Below are 16,632 nucleotides of genomic sequence, written 5' to 3'. Positions count from 1 at the left end.
GTGAGTATAGCTCTTGCTTGGTCACCTTCACATAGAAAATTTATCTTAGAGAATGATTTGAGCCCTCAGATATATGGCTTCCACTTTTTTGAAATCTCTAAGCACTAGCTGTGTGTTCATGTAACCAGACAGAGGGACAGATTGAACACAAAAGCAGATTTGCCAGATAGGTAATAAAACAAATTTTGAGTTTTCATTCTCAGAGTGAGGGTTTAGGAGTGTTTTCCTAGCCTTCTTTAGTTCTTTACCTTGATTGCCTCTTCTGAGTTTTTTTCCATTTAAAAGTGTAATTCTTTTACCATTGTTTATGACCTTCCTCTTTCTTTGTATTTCTCATGTTTCAGCAGCTGTCATTTAATTCATTTCAATTCTTCAACTTTGGTAAAAGAGCATGCACTTACAAAGACACTTATCATCACATTTCTTTGTGCTTTCCCCTCCTTTCCAGTCAGCAGTTAGTATTATCTCCTGTGCTTGAAACTGTAAGACATGAGTAAGATTACCTCTCCTCTTCCTCCTCCTCCTTTTCCTTCTCCTCCTCCTCCTCCACCTCCTCCTGTGCTCTGCCTGTCACAGTAGGTCTGAAATGTTGATTAGTCAAAATCTCATCAAAACCACTACAGCAACACCACTGTAGGTAATTATCTTGATAGATCTTCTGCAACTGTGCCAGGCCTCTTTAGTAAAGGGAAGGGAAGAGGAAGAGGAAGAGGAAGAGGAAGAGGAAGAGGAAGAGGAAGAGGAAGAGGAAGAGGAAGAGGAAGAGGAAGAGGAAGAGGAAAGGTGTGGGGAAGGAGAAGGAGAAGGGTAAGGGTAAGGGCAGGAAGGAATGCTGAACTAGTGTACTGTTAGCAATGACTGTGCTGCTAGAAATACCATTTTCCAAATATGACATAATACAAAGACCTCTTGGTTATAAAGATCCCAGTATATTCTTCTTGTTATTATTGGATCTTGCCTCACCATTACAAATAATGATTCTGCAGCTGCTAGACGCTGAGGCCAGAAAAGTTTGTTTGTTTTTTTGCCTGATAGCTGCACTGAGCCTACATCGTGACAAGTGCGAGGCAATGAACCCCACAAGAAAAAGTGAAATGATCATTTTCAGTCCTAATTTTCTCCCTCTCTGAACCACCCCTGCAAATGTATCCAAAGTGTATGTACCCCATTTCATGGGCTCACACAGGCAGTATATTTTTCACCAATTGGCAATAATGACATCACATTTTAATTTGTACTTCCAGTAGGTCTGAGCCGGTTCATCAGTTTCCCTCCCACAACAACAGACTCCTAAAGAAAGAAGGACGATTCAGCATGCTGAACCACATCTTCTCTTGCAAAAAGAAGAAAGATGATCAGAAAACCAGTCAAAAGGAGAGAAGCAGAGACCGGTATTCTAGAGAAGAGACCTCAGAAGTAGATGACATCATCACCACTTTTGATTGCATTATGGACACAAACAGCAAAGACATTCCAGACGAGTGTGTGACCACTGCTGACTTTAAAAGAAGGAGCACGGACACAAAGTACCTCATGCCTGAAAAGAAGCAACCAGAGTGTCAGGGACTTCTGCCCATCAGAACCCAGAGCCTCCCCCCAATCACTGTGGGCAAGTCCCTCCTAACTGCTTCCCAGAGCACAACATCAAGCTTCTCCAGCACCAACACCCACTATTTTACACACAAATCTCAAAAGAGTAGGAGTGAACACAACTTGCTGGACCACAGAAGCACCTGCCACGCTTTGTTGGATGATCCCTGGAACACAGACTCTACCCAGCTACTCCCCTACAAAGTCTGTACTAGGGCTCCTTCAGACAAACTGATAAATGGCTTAAACTCTGACAGATCGCACCATGTGCTTTTGTGCCCTCCCCGCCTTCCCTCACTTCCCAGTTCTCCATCAGGTAATTTGTTTCTTCTCTGTCTCACAAATCCAATAATCTCTACTGATGCAGCAAGATGAGTCAGAAAAAGTAAGTCTGAGCCATGACATTTTTATTTCTTTAATATCTTTTTTTGTTTCTTCTCCCTGTATGTAGTAGCAATCACAGATAGCGTATGGACAGAAAATCAGCTGACAGCTGAAGCAAGATGATTAGGTGTGGGAAATAACAGATTTAAGTAGGTCTGACAAGCAAGCAAAACTGCAGGTAGTTAGGAAGCATATAAGGTACCTGATCAAGGTAAGTGGCTCCAGATTATGTATGTGCTTTGTGAATTGCACATTAACACCCACTGCCATGCCTGCTGTCTTGTGTCCACGTTTAGTCCTGGAACTAGATGTGCAAGGGAACAGTACTGCACTCAAATCTCCAACTGTGCTGAGAGCTGCTTCTGGACCCAGGCAGGTAAGTCCTTGTGTGCCACGCTGGACGGCTCTGCACCATGACACTTTCCCCTTAGAGACACGTTCTGACTCCAGGCTGTAGTGCCACCCCTTTCCACTCCGAGTGCTAGCTCTTTGGTCTAATGTGCTCTTCTTATGGTCTCTCCAAAGCTGAATTCAGGTTGCTAAATTTACAGAGATGGAGCAAATGCTTTTATGTTGTGGTTTGGAAAGTGTAATGTGACAGTAATGAAGCAGAGCATCAGAATTCTGAAGTAAACTTGAAACAGGGCTTGGCAGGATTTGGGATCTAGTACTTTGTTTGATTTGGGATCTAGTACTTTGTTTGACTCACTTCCACATTTAAATGAATCTGGCTGGCTGGCCAGCCTGTGAGCTGGAGTTTACTTCACATATCAGTGTCTCCAACTTCATCTCCTTTGGGATTACTCCCACACCAAAATTAAACACATCTAACATGCCTTCCAACCACTGTAATATCCAACTAAAAATGAAGCAAGAAAAAGCAATCCCCAAACTTACTAGTACACCATTACAAGGAATAAACATTACACAATAAATTAATCTACCCTCACCCCAATACACATGAGCAGTTATCCTCCAGTAAACAGAGGAGTGAACAGAAACCCTGTCTGAGAAGACCCCTCAGTTAGGTCAGGTCACTTCCTGAGCTTGCATGATAGTGCAAACTGTACTGACTCCTAAGCGAAGGGATCTATAAAATAGAAAATCTTTGTTCACATCTCTAATAATGAGAGTAGAGACAGCAATTTCAGAATGACAGGTCATTCTATGTTGCCCAAATAAAGTCTGGAAATAGTTTTGCAGGGGACAAAGGAGATATTAAAAAAGTTCCACTTCCTGAACATCAGGACACCTTCCTGAATGCTTGATAGATCTGTTCTATAGGTGTCACTACTCTTTTACTGTGCACTCTTCAGATATTCACTCAACCGTATAAACCCCAAACTCCACGTGGCTAGCAAGGATTGCTCCAGCACAGCTCTTTCTACACTGAACTCTGCAAAGTTCAGCTGACATGCGGAAGACAAGAAAACCTGTAGGGCTTCTTTACAACCTACATATAATAGGGTACAGTGAGACTGAGCTTTTTGACATCATTCATGTTGACAGTAGAAGGATGAGTGAACTCAAACTGGATAATCCAAACCTGAGGACAACTATGAGGAAACATTTCTTGGTGGAATTAGCTAGACTATGAATACATTTGATGTTGAACTAACTACCATGTTATTTAAAATATGATTATAGATTTTCTTAAGACTGTAGTATGCTGTATGGCTAAATCCTTGTTTGCTTTGGACAGAAAGACAGGTGGTTTTCTAGGAACATCCTATAGCAAAAAGCTGCAACCAGCTGAATCAGAACGGACCCTGTGCATCCACTCAGTGCTCCATGATCTGCACAGGGACTCAGTACAAGACTAGTCTACATACATGAATGAGAGCAAAATCGTACCAATTATGGGAAATCTTCTAATTGTTACAATGGGAGCTGTCTTTGAATGTACAAAGGAAGAATAAGGCATTTTAGGACCATTTACTATTTTCCTCAGAGAAAAAAAAAAAAAAAAAACAGACTGAATCTGCTTTAAGCCCAGTTCTCTGTGTACCAGCTCCCTTTAACAAAACTTTCCAACAATAAAAAGAGTCATGCAGCTGGCAGAAAGGGACTTCCACTGAAGCATGTGAATTAAAAGCTTATAAGGATGTAGAGAGTGTCTAACAGGAGTAAATTGTACAACCCTGATACTCTCTAACATTTTTTCACGACGAAAAAGATCTGCTTATCCCTCTTCAAGCCCATGTGTGTGGTTTAAATATCTGCCCCTGTAATTAAAGCCACCTGACGTGCTGTGAATTAGAACTGCATTTACTGTATGAGCTCCAGGGCCTCCAGGTCTCCAGTGCATCGTGCCTGCAGGACTTAGGGGGATGAGAAGCAGAGTAAGCCTGGCTCCAACCCCCCCAGCAGCACGGTACGGGCAGCTCTCTTGGAGGAAAGATATTTCCTTGTTGGTTTTGTTTTTCTGCAGAAGGCCTTGCTGAGAGGAAAAAAACCCAACCATCTGGTCTTTGAAGGACACTGAAGTGTTAATACTCCATTTCTCAAGTCATGGCTGGGCCGGCTACGCGTTATTTCCTAATCACTGAATATCCAGGGCAGGATTATGTTATCAATAATCTAGGGGAAGTCAATCTGAAAATTATTTTCTCAGTTGACACACAGTGTTGATTGTCTCGCATGACCATGCCTTTATTAAAATCAGAGCTAAATTTTTGTGCTTACTGCTACTAAAGCAGCTGGCACATAAATGGGGATTTTTTGAGGTTTTTTTGTTCTGTTTTCTGTGCTCCTGGAAATGAAAGATGAGTCAATTTTCTAGCTGAGTCTTAGCACTTACACAAAGCAGAGAGGTTGCTGTGAGTAGCAATGAGACTTACCTTACTATCATGTACTGGTTTCTCTCAGAATAACTACTTTGCCTTGCCCTCCACTGGGGAAAGCAAAGATAGACTGTACCAAAAAATACTGTCAATATTGCAAGAGTGCTTGCCAGTTACAGTGCTGAATTGGCATTCACAATATGAAGCATTTTGCATTTATGAGCTTTGCAATCATCTCATTTTGCAAAATGTACTGCCATCTACTTTCCACGGAGAAAATAGCGTAAGTAGAGAAATTCCAAGTGATATGGGTAAAAGGAAGCCTGTCTCAAATGTAAGGCTGGTCTTAGTACCTTCTAACCAGCTTTAGCCTCCTTCTCTCACCCACTCATCTTTGAGATGACTGACCTCCCAGGCCTAAGGCGACACTTTATTACAGCAGCCTGGTACCTTGTATTTGCTTAGACAAGTAATGTAAAAAACAGGCTATTATTGAGCTTGTGTTGGCATAAGCAATGTGGGATAGCCCAATAGGAAGGAAGTACTTCTCAGCCAGGAAAGAGCAAAGCTGATCAGTGTGGCTGTTTGTTTCTCAAACTGAAGGACTGATTTACACTGGGACATTCATCATAACATTTACAACTTTTCCACAAAACACACCACAATGTGGTTCACCTACCTAAATGCAAAGGAAAATAAAAGAACAACCTGTAACAAATGTCAGTAAATAAAATGAAATGCACAACAGTCCTGCATTTTTTTCAGTAATGAAATTACCTCCTTTCCATTACATTCAAAAATAAATGCCATCATTAAATACACTCTTGGGAATGGCAACGATGATGTCTTAAAAAAAGAAAAACTTTTTTCTCTGATGTTAGGTGGAGCAGGTAGAAAGGAAGAGCAGAAGAATATTTCCATTGATGCCAGAACTTTTAGACAACATGGATTCTTTTCCAAGCATTCATATCAGCCTTGCAAACAGGATTATGCTTTGTACTGTTGTATTGCTGCCAGATATCCCCATTTAGGAAATAAACATATTTCTTGATAGAAAAAAACAACCTCCCATCATCAGAGCCATAATAACCCATTAGTTCTCAGCATAAGCATCACTGAAGCCAGTATAACTTGACTTGCGCTAATGGGAGCAGCAGGCTTGATTCTCTGCTATTTCGGAATCAATATATTTATTTATTTATTTGTGCACAGTGGGTCCAAAGTCTATAGAAGAAATTTACCAACTTTTACACCCACTTTTTGATCACCCTGAGGAAGTGTGAAAGACTAAATAAAGAGTAAAACATGGGAAAAGGAAAACAAAGTCTATTAGACACAGCTCATCCATAAGAGATAGTTTATGCTTTAGCCCACTACGCGTCAGCTTTACACACGGGATCCAGTAGATTGAGCCAATCTCTATCAACTGCTGTGGCCTTTGGACCAGAATCAGCTCCATGCTGAGCTGAAAGCTGCCGTGTAACATAGGGGTTTGTCTGATAAGCACCATTTCAGCTCCTTTCACACAGAATCCATTTAGTCAGTAACATAGTTACAGAAGTCTTGACAACTACTCCAGTGCACCCCTGGGAAACCATTCTACACTATTTTCCTATAGCTTTATCTTGCACAACTCAGCAACACGCAGTATTTTCAAGTACCAACTACAAAGCCACAAAGGGCAATTTATATCATTCCATTTCTTCCTATTGCCTAACATGTTCTACTACATCCAGCCCGTGTCTCCCCTCATCTCTGCGTGCCGATGGAGCGTATGCTTGCTCGCAATGAGCTGTGTTGCAATGCCATGCTGAATGAGCAGCTGTTTGGCAAGACAACTCAAGGCTCCTTACAAAGCTCATCTCAGATCTGGGGATAAAAAAAAAAAAAAAAAAAAAAAAAAGAAAAGAAAAATTTGAGGGACTCAAACATCACAGAATAAGATCAACTCAGGAAAAGGATCTGGGGAAAGTGTTGATTTGGTTCTTGAGTTTTTCTACTGTTTTAATAATATTTGACGTGTCCTTTGCTTAGTGAAATGCATTACAACATCTAACACGTCCTTTTTAATAGTACTAGACCAAAGTTAACTTTAATCTTAGCGAGTGAAATGCCACAGTTAGCCAATTAACCTTTCATTTTCCAGTATGTATTCTTCTTGGTAAAAATGACATTTCCATAAACACAGTTTAATAAGATTCAGTATCAGTTTATATCAATTCTGCTAGGTTTTCATCTGCAGCAAAACCCTCTCAAAGCTCATCTTCACTGCTGATAGACTTCCACTAGACTTATTTTCCAGCCAGCAGTTGAACTCCATTTGTGTTCTAGTAATAAGAAAGGCTGAGACCCTATTAGAAAAGTTTGCAAACTAAAACTTTGATGCAGAAATCAAGTCCATCTAGCTGAATATTTCCACAAATTTAGTGCCCAAATATTCTCACATAGACCTAGCTACTGGACTGTGCTTGTTTTAAAACCAATTACTATATTATATGAGAGGATATATGATAATGGTGTACATGAAGGCTATATTAAATCAGTCACTCTTTTTCATGAATGTAAAGAGAACAAAGTAACAGCTTTTTTCAGTCAGTGGTTTCTTGTTGTTATATATTTCTGAGAATGACTAAGTTTTCTTTTTTTCTAGAAGCCAGAGGTCTACAGTGCACCATATTATTTACAATTATTTTCATATGGTAACATATTTTTCTTTCACAGGTAAAAATTTTCAACAGATGTCCATAGATCAACCCAAAATAAAAAATCTTACTCCTGTACGGAACTGCCTAGCTCCTATACCCAACCACTGTGCTCACAAAAGTAAGTACAGTCAAGTCTCAGTTACAGTCTCATACTGTGTGCCTCTGTCACTGGCATCTGAAGGCAACGATGATGTCTTAAAGAAAGAAAAACTTTTTTCTCTGATGTTAGGTGGAGCAGGTAGAAAGGAAGAGCAGAAGAATATTTCCATTGATGCCAGAACTTTTAGACAACATAGATTCTTTTCCAAGCAAGGTTTCACGTTCCTTTTTCACAGCATCGTAGGATGGCTGAGGTTGGAAGGCACCATTGGAGAGTGCCTAGTCCAACCCACCTGCCCATAGAGAGGTCACCAACAGCAGGTTGCTCATGATCACATCCACTTAGGTTTTAAATACATCTAAGGATGCGGACTACACAACTTCCCTGGGCAAGCTGTTCTAGTGTTTGACCACCCTCTTCTTACTTATTTGTGCTCGTTGACTCTTTTCCCTTCATAGGACACCACTGAGAAGATTCTGTCTCCTTCTTCATTAGTCCCCCGAATCAGGCATTTATACATTTTGACAAGATCCCCTAAGCTGCCTTTTCTTCTCAAAGCTGAACCACCCCAGGTCTTTTAGCCTCTCCTTTGAGGCTGGACACTCCAATCCCTTAATCATTGCCCTTTGTTGGACTTGCTCCAGTATGTCCAGGTCTCTCTTGTACTGAGGCCCCCAGGACTGGACACAGCACTCCAGATGTGTCTCGCCAGCGGTGAGTAGAGGGGAAGGATCATCTCCCATGATCTGCTGGCAACACTCCTCTTAATGCAGCCCCAGATACTGTTGGCTGTCTTCGCCACAAGGCTCATGCTGGCCTCTGCCATGCTGGCTCATGTTTAGCATGTTGTCTATCAGGGACCCCAGGTTCCTTTCCGACAAGCTCCATTTCAGCTGTTTGATCCTCAGCATGTATTGGTGCAGGGATTTATTCCTCCCCAGGCACAGGACTATACATTTCCCTTTGTAAGAGTCCTGTCTGTCCATTTCTCCAGCCTGTCAAGGTCTGTCTGAATGGTAGCACACCCATCTGCTGTATCAGCCAATCCTCCCAGTTTTACATCATTTGCAAACTTGTAGAAGGTGCACTCTGCCCCATCATACAAGTCACTAATGAAAACATTAAATAGTATTAGCCCCAGTATCAACTTCTGGGGTATTCCACTAGTGGCTGGCCCACCTCCAGCTGGACTTTGTGCTACTGATCACAACCCTTTTCTCCAATGAGTTACATAGAGTTGGCCTGGTAGAAGTGATGTACATCAACATAGAGGAGAATTTGGTTCTAATTTGTTATCAAGAGCAGAGGTGACTGGAAGTCTCACAGACATGGGATTTTTCACTCTCGATATCATTCTTGATTGCGTATGCCTGTATGACACTGGTAGCTTTTCATAGGGAACAGGACATGATGACTTACAGGATGCAAAGAGATGGATGACAACACCCTAATGACTGCATGGCAGACAACGGTTTGGATATGTGAGATGAAAGCCAAAATAAGGAATGATTCTTCTGCAGACAGCATGAAAAATATCACGACACTGATTTTTGTGTCCTTTTGCTAGCAAAAAGTAGAAGGAAGAGGATCAGAACAAGATCATCAGGTTTCCAAAAACTTTGTCATTTTCTGAGCATTGCATAGGTGAAAAGATGTTCTATCTCTCTCTGTCTTAAGCATGAGGGTGGGAATAATTCACTTCTCTCATTCTAGCAGCAACTGGTTTGGGTAGCTTCTGTAACACAGGAGCTAAAATGAAGGGATTGAGAGAGCAGCAGCCTTTTTTTTTGCTCAGCACTTTCAGCCAGCTCTTCGTTCCCAAGGCAGTAAAAATCAAGGTCCCAAAGAGCAGGGAAAGCCTCACCCCATTCCCACAGCCCCAGCAGAGTGTCAAGACTTAGTGAGTGTCACAGGCTGGATCCAGCCAGCAACGGGGGTGTTCTTCACATAAAAACGCTAGTCCTACTCCCAGCAGTGCACTGCCCTCGCCTTCTGGTGCTCCACTAAGCGCAAACCCCCCAGTGTAATTTGGATGAAGTTTTGCAGTTTACTATTTGTCATCCTGCAGATCAGCCAGGTCCCAAAGCATTCACATTTCAGAGCTAAATTTTAAATTCATTGCCTCTTATGATCTAAGTTACAGAAGCAATTCTGCAGCTATAACGATATTACTAAAAACGAAACAGTAGAGGTAGCTTTATAGGGAACATCAGACTGGGTAGGGGAAATACAAAATTCTGCACTGCTGCTGCACATTATATGAGAGAGGAAGAAGAAAAGTAGAGATATGTGGAATATTGAGATGGTATTCTCTATCTGCTCAGAGGAAAGAAAATAATCTAACTGCTTTCAAAACTCCAGCTCCAAGTCTTCTGTTTTTAAGCTTTCTACTGATGTTCTCCGTGTTTTCTAGTTAAAACATAGTTGTAAGCAAAATCCTAAAAAAAAATATTTCATAATCACTGGTGTTCTTGCAGTAATTCATACAAACAGCCAGGATTTTAGTTCTAGTCTCATGCCAAAACCTGTTTTACAAATAAGATACAATTATCATAGTTAATAATAATGGTTTAATTAACTAACACAGCACACTTATCCAGGTGCCATTACTGCTTGAACATCAGTTCAAGCCAATAACAGAAAAGCAAAGTTATTTGCAAAATAGACTATGTTTCTTCTTTGTTAACACAAATGACACATTTCATCCTGGAGCTTTGCAAATAAATATTTCAGAGCCAAGATTTCAGTCATTCTCCATCCAGTCCTAAAAATATTACTGTTCTGGACACAGCCTTTACCCAGGCAAATGGCTCCAGCAATGAAGTTTGAAGATAAACACTTGTGTTTCTCTAGTATTTTTGTTACACAAGATGTGTGCTAAAAACATGCAACAAAGCCAGTGGGGAGAAAAAAAAAGCAACCAGGGAGCTAAAACAATAAAATAAGCATAAATTAGAAAGAGAACTGAAACTACTCAGAGATTAACAGAAAGAAGAAACATCTTCCAAAAAAAGGAAGGGCAATGAAAAAAAAAGGAAGAGATGCTTTAATCTCTAAGCAAAAACATTTAAAAATACAAGTTAGAAAGAGGATAATAGGAATGAAATAGCAGCCTAGGAAAAGAGTACTTGAGTGACTTTAAACCACAGTTTATAGACTCGCACTCTCCAGGGGTTCCTAGGGCCAACGAGGTCCCTCACGTGGCTTCTTGAGTAGCCTCAACACAGCCTGGCATCTCTCTTACTCCCCATGCTGCTGCTCCATCCCCAGCACAGCCTTTCTATCTCATCACACGTCTCTCCCAAAGACCCCTGGAAAATAGGCTTAAAACCATCACATACAGCTCACACAATGCCAGAATAATTTTCCAAACACAGAACTTCTAGAGAACTCGCTGCTGCTCTCACTTCTTCATGTGGCTTAGAAGGTCTGAAGCCAAAGTGATGTTATTACTTGTTGAAAAAAAAAACATCTATTTCTGTAGGTCATTTAATAATATTTTCTGGGGATCAGTAGTTGGTTTTGCTGTTACTCATCATGAGCTGAAGTTTCTTTTCTCCCAAGTTAACAGCAAAGGATTCCACAAAGCACCATCCCTTCTGCAGAGGGACACCATGGTTCACTGCTTCCAAAAGGAAGAGAGTCTGAGAGCCATCCCATCTGCTGGAGTACGTACTCCTGGGGTAATGCCTCCCTGACAGCCTTATTCTTGCCTCTGCAGTTTGTAATAGCAGCCACTGGAGAGTCACTACTGAGCGGAAAAGGGTCCCTGAATTAGTAGCTCCCATTGTACCTCTGACTCTGCCCTCTGAACATGAATAATTACTATTGCTTTCACTGTGTATAGCTTCTGCCAACCAGCCTTAAGGGTTGTGTCTTTCACAGGGCCCAGTGCTGCGTCCAGGTTCACGAGTTTCACTACATATACCAGTCATTATAGGTATTATTTCAAAGGCATCTATGTACCAGTCCTGGAATCCTTAAAGAATATCCTAAATTGACTTCAGTACATAGGACTAGATGGAAAGCATCAATGTTTGGTTGGGTGCTGTTTTTTACTTCTTTGAATGAGCGTGGGTTTATGACGGCCATCCAGTCATGAGGGTGAAGTTAAATTACACTGCTTTTGCACTACTTAAACCCATCATTAAGGGCTTATCTACTACGTAAAAGTGTTCTGGAGATACTTCACAGAGGTGTAAGCTTTGAATGCATGAACATATATATGCCTATGTTCCAAAGAGGGAAACAAGTGAGCCTCTCAATATGCATTTGGTTTACGCAACAAAATTTCAATGAACTCAAAGCATTCTATCATGTGCCAGAAAACAAATAGGCTCATTCATTGTATTTAGCCCTCCTGCCTGATTCACACAAATTCTATATGAACTAAAGCAAAGTATTAATGGTTTGGGGTATTTTTTTCATGGAAAGGAGAACTAAGAGATTTCTTGATCCTCTGGACAAGAATGAATCTTGCATATGACCCATGAACTACACTACATTGCCAAAGCCCAGACAGCTCTAGTAAACGCTGCCTGCTCAGGCCATCACAACTTGAATTATACTGAAATTAGCATGAAAAGATAAAAAAATATCCACCAATTTTTTAAATCCTCTCTATAAAGATTCTTTGCCCCAAATAGAAACTTGATGAATCTTAGAGAATTACTGCTCCTGATAAATAAATAGTGAATGATGAAATGAGTATATGATATATGGTTCAGGGGAATATGGCAAGGAGAATTTCAGCCTCTTTGCACAATGCATAGAGTAAAAAAATAGATAGATGCAGAGCTCTTGCAGTGCCCACTGCAGACTCTGGAGAGGTAACATTTGCTTTCAACAGGGCAAATTTCTGACTTATTAATTATATACCACATAAATCTACAGACACAGCAGGGCTTGCATGACAGGACTGGTGTGCTTCTGCTTTGCCGAGGCATGGAAGCTGCAGGATTTCTGCTTGAACTTCTTCATTATATTTCTGACTCGGGCACAGTCTGTGACCCCAGTTACCTGCAGGACTGTTACTCCCCAAGCCACTTATTCCCCATCTGACATTTGGACTTTTGGTGATTTGGGATTTCTTTGTTTGTTTCTTTTCCCTAAGCGTAGTGGTTTGCATTTGCCTTTGCTGAGTTTCATTATCTGAATTTCTTACCATTCCTCCAATTTATCAAGATCAATTTGCATTGTAAACCTGTTCTCTGGGAAATCACACCTTGAGTGCCTTTTCTTCATCAGGTGTATGTCCATGTTATAGTAATGGATCTACCTTATTTTTTATGAAAATCTGTCATAAAGTTAATAATCCTTCCTTATTAAACTACATAATTTCTCACTTCTGTATCCACTCCTCCAATGCCCCAGTTATTTTTTTTTTCATGAGTGTTTCTTGGTGAGCAGTGAGAAGGCAGACTTCATAGGTTCAAAGATTCATTTCCAAGAAACACCAACTGTGGGCAGGATATTCGGTATTTAGGATTTTTTTTTGTTAGGTTAACTGACTTGAAATTTCTTAAGTCATCTTTTCTTGTCTTTTTACTCTACATCCCTCAAGAAACTCCACCCAGTATTCTACCTATGAGTTCTTCAAGTGTGCTGAATGTTTAGTTTGGTTTGGGGATTTTTTTTAAGAGCAAAATTAACTTGTAATGTCCAGCTTATCACAGGTGCATTGACTGCAGTAGTTACTCAGTTCATACCAGTTGATTATGTGGTCTATTATTTCTAATAAAAATTAGTTCATTTATCAGTTTATCCTCTATTAAAACAGTCCAAATCTAGATCAACTTCAGATGTTCCTCTGGAATTACACAAGATTTTTGTTGGGTTAAGAGAGAATACTCTTCTCCATACCTCATTTCTGTAGAATTTCCCCAAAATTCCCTGCACCAGGAAGATTTCTGTCAGAGATTATGAAAAGGGAATAATCAAAGGGGCTGCCAGGAAAAATGCAAACATGGACACTCAGGTTTTCACTCAGGTTTCACTCATGATAATGACAGGCTGAGACAGTCACCTCTCAAGCAGAGTGCTTAATCAGGATTCTTCCTGCATGTAAAGAACAGGACACAAGCATGATACAAATCTAAGGGCAAGCGGTTGGCTTGGAGAATGGTTTTTGATACCTGACCACTAGGAAGTGTTTGTGGTTAGTTTCAAAGGTTGAAGCCAGCAAAATAGACAGAGAATACAAATAACATTCTGGTGGCTGCCATGACTAGTAAGATGAAACTCAAACTAAAACGTCTTAGAGGAAAATGTTTATAGCCTCTCATATATTAATCACAGAATCTTCATGGTTGGACGGGACCTTTGAGATCATCAAGTCCAACTACACAAAAAAAAAAAACAACAAACGCCCACAAACAGACACAAACCAACAATCTCGGGCACTAGAGTGCCTGAAGTGCCATGTCTACACGCTTCTTAAATACCTCCAGGGATGGCGACTCCACCACCTCCCTGGGCAGGCTGTTCCAGTGCCTGACCACTCTTGAGAGAGTAAGTAACTCTTCCTAATATCTAATCTAATCCTCCCCTGCTGCAATTTTACACCATTTCCTCTGGTCCTGTCATTATTTGCTTGGGAGAAGAGGCCAACACCCACCTCTCTACACCCTCCTTTCAGGTAGTTGTAGAGGGCAATGAGGTCTCCCCTCACCCTCCTCTTCTCCAAACTAAACATGCCCAGTTTCCTCAGCCTCTCCTCATATGACTTGTTCTCTAGACCCCTCACCAGCTTGGTGGCTCTCCTCTGGAGAGCCACCATTGAGCTCCTCCAGCAGCTCAATGTCCTTTCTGTAGTGAGGGGCCCAGAACTGAACACAGTACTTGAGGTGAGGCCTCACCAGAGCCAAGTACAGAGGCACGATCTCTTCCCTACCCTGCTGGCCACGCTGTTCCTGATACAGGCCAGGATGCCGTTGGCCTTCTTGGCCCCCTGGGCACACTGCTGGCTCATGCTAAGCCGGCTGTCCACCAATACTCTCGGGTCCTTTTCTGCTGGGCAGCTTTCCAGCCACTTTCCCCCAAGCCTGTAGCATTGTGTGGGGTTGTTGTGACCAAAATGCAGGACCCAGCACTTGGCCTTATTAAACCTCATCCCATTGGCCTTGGCCCATTGATCCAACCTGTCCAGATCCCTCTGTAGAGCCTTCCGACCCTCAAGCAGATCAACACTCCCACCTAGTTTGGTGTCATCTGCAAACCTACTGAGGGTGCACTCAATCCCCTTATCTAGATCATCAATAAAGATATTAAACAAGACTGGCCCCAAAACTGAGCCCTGAGGGACACCACTGGTGACCATCCGCCAACAAGATTTCACCCCAACATGATTTCATCCCAACAGATGCAGACGGAAGGACATCACAGATGGAATGAGAATGTAACCAAGTAAAAATCAATGTGAAAAACTGCAGGGAACATTTCATAGCCAAAACAGAGATGGTGATAACTCCAGTAGGGAACTCTTCAAATGGTTAAACTGAAAACCCAAACTATTTGTATACAAAGAGCTTGTGAATAAAACAGAGAATTAAATGAAAATAAGTTAATGCAATTCACAATAAATCTCAAGGCAGAGAAAAATAGGTCTACAATTAAGCTTTTGAATTCTCCTTTTAAAAAATCAGGGAATTAGATAGTGAGTTGTCTGAATGAATGAGCTTAAGGATTTCAATTTAGACAAGATATAGAACTATGTCAGCTTTAAAACACAAACAATGTTACACTGCTGAGTGTGAGGTGGAGATTAAGGATGATCTAAATCCACAGTTTCTTACAAGACTGCTGACACACACAAGACATAAAACAGCTGTGGCTCTTCTGTTTCAGTGCAGGTCTTAGTGTGCTACAGAGTAATGGGCTACTTTTGTGGCCTGTGACATGCAGAGCACCTATGGTCCTATCTTCATGATTGACTGTGTCTAGAGCAATCCAGACGGAATGTCCCAGGTTCTTCCATTTCATATTCCTAAGATTGTGATCAGAATTTACCCTAGGTAATAGCGCATCCTACCACAAAAGTTTTATGAAAAATAATATATTCCCATGGAATATTTCTGTTTCAGTCAGCCTGTGGTTTTTGATGAAAAAATGTCTTGTGGAAATCTCCCCAAAGAGACCAAGTATCCTTCAGACAAACTATAGATTCTCTGATTATCAAAAGTACACCTTTGAACTTCCCAAGTCTATTGATCACTAAACACAATTAACACTGGAGTTGTTTTCTTCAGTTGAAGCTTAGCCCTGCCAGGCTTCAGTGATTTTTCACTCATATTTTGATGACATTTTTCAAATGCAGGTTTATGAACACACAACACAAACCAAACAAACAACAGTTCAAAGAAAGTAGCAAACTCATTTGTAAAAATGTCATACTTTTCACTTTCTGTGCACTCTTTCTCTCTTTCTCTTTTTCCTCTAGTTCAGCTCCCATCTCAGGGTGGTAAGAAGTTTAAGTCCCTGCCTTTAAATTCCCTAAGGACTGGTGCAGTTATTCTCCCACCAGCCCCAACCTCCAGGTCCCAAAAAAGGGGACATTCTCAGAGTCATTTGCTCTGCTCTCTCTTGCCTGGACTATCAGGAGAGCCTCTGAAACCAAGCCGTGTCCTACCTGCTATCCCAAGCCAGAAGAAATCTAACCCTGCAGAAGAGCTTGAGGAATCCCTCACCAAACCAGATGCCGAAAACTAACTCATTACACTGGCCTCGATCAGCTGAAATATATCTAAGAGCTCGTTACAGGATAAGTGTACAGTAAAATCTCATTAATTTGCACTAATGATGCTCTTGTGAACTGGAGTGTAAATCAACAAAAAACAAGAAAGGGTAGCACATCACAAAAGTGGCACTGTGTATTTATATAGGCATTTTCATTATAGTTTTCATTTATGATGAAATTACTAAATCGATATTTAATGTGCTGTAAATCTATTTTGTGAATGGAATCCGCCTAACATGCAATCTTGCTACAGCAATGTGCTGTTAAGCCTTTCACAGAAAACGGGAACAAAGAGTAAAATTTTCTGCATGATTTAAAAGTCAGAATTAGGGAAAC

The 16,632-nt window shown here is 41.0% G+C and overlaps 1 protein-coding gene across 1 annotated transcript in view; it reads left to right on the top strand.

Moving 5' to 3' along the window:
* The window catches only part of ANKRD55 (ankyrin repeat domain 55), a 50,005-nt gene extending 33,737 nt beyond the window's left edge, over positions 1–16,268 (top strand). Inside the window, exons 9-11 of the mRNA XM_074166706.1 lie at positions 1,245–1,906; positions 7,479–7,580; positions 16,000–16,268. Coding sequence (XP_074022807.1) covers positions 1,245–1,906; positions 7,479–7,580; positions 16,000–16,268 — 1,033 coding nt within the window. The remainder of the gene's footprint in view (positions 1–1,244; positions 1,907–7,478; positions 7,581–15,999) is intronic.
* The last annotated feature ends 364 nt before the right edge of the window (positions 16,269–16,632 follow it).

The sequence above is a fragment of the Numenius arquata genome, chromosome Z, assembly GCF_964106895.1.
Source record: "Numenius arquata chromosome Z, bNumArq3.hap1.1, whole genome shotgun sequence".
Taxonomy (NCBI): Eukaryota; Metazoa; Chordata; class Aves; order Charadriiformes; family Scolopacidae; genus Numenius; species Numenius arquata.
The sequence above is the reverse complement of the archived record's forward strand: the minus strand, read 5'-3'. Positions and strand labels throughout refer to the sequence as shown.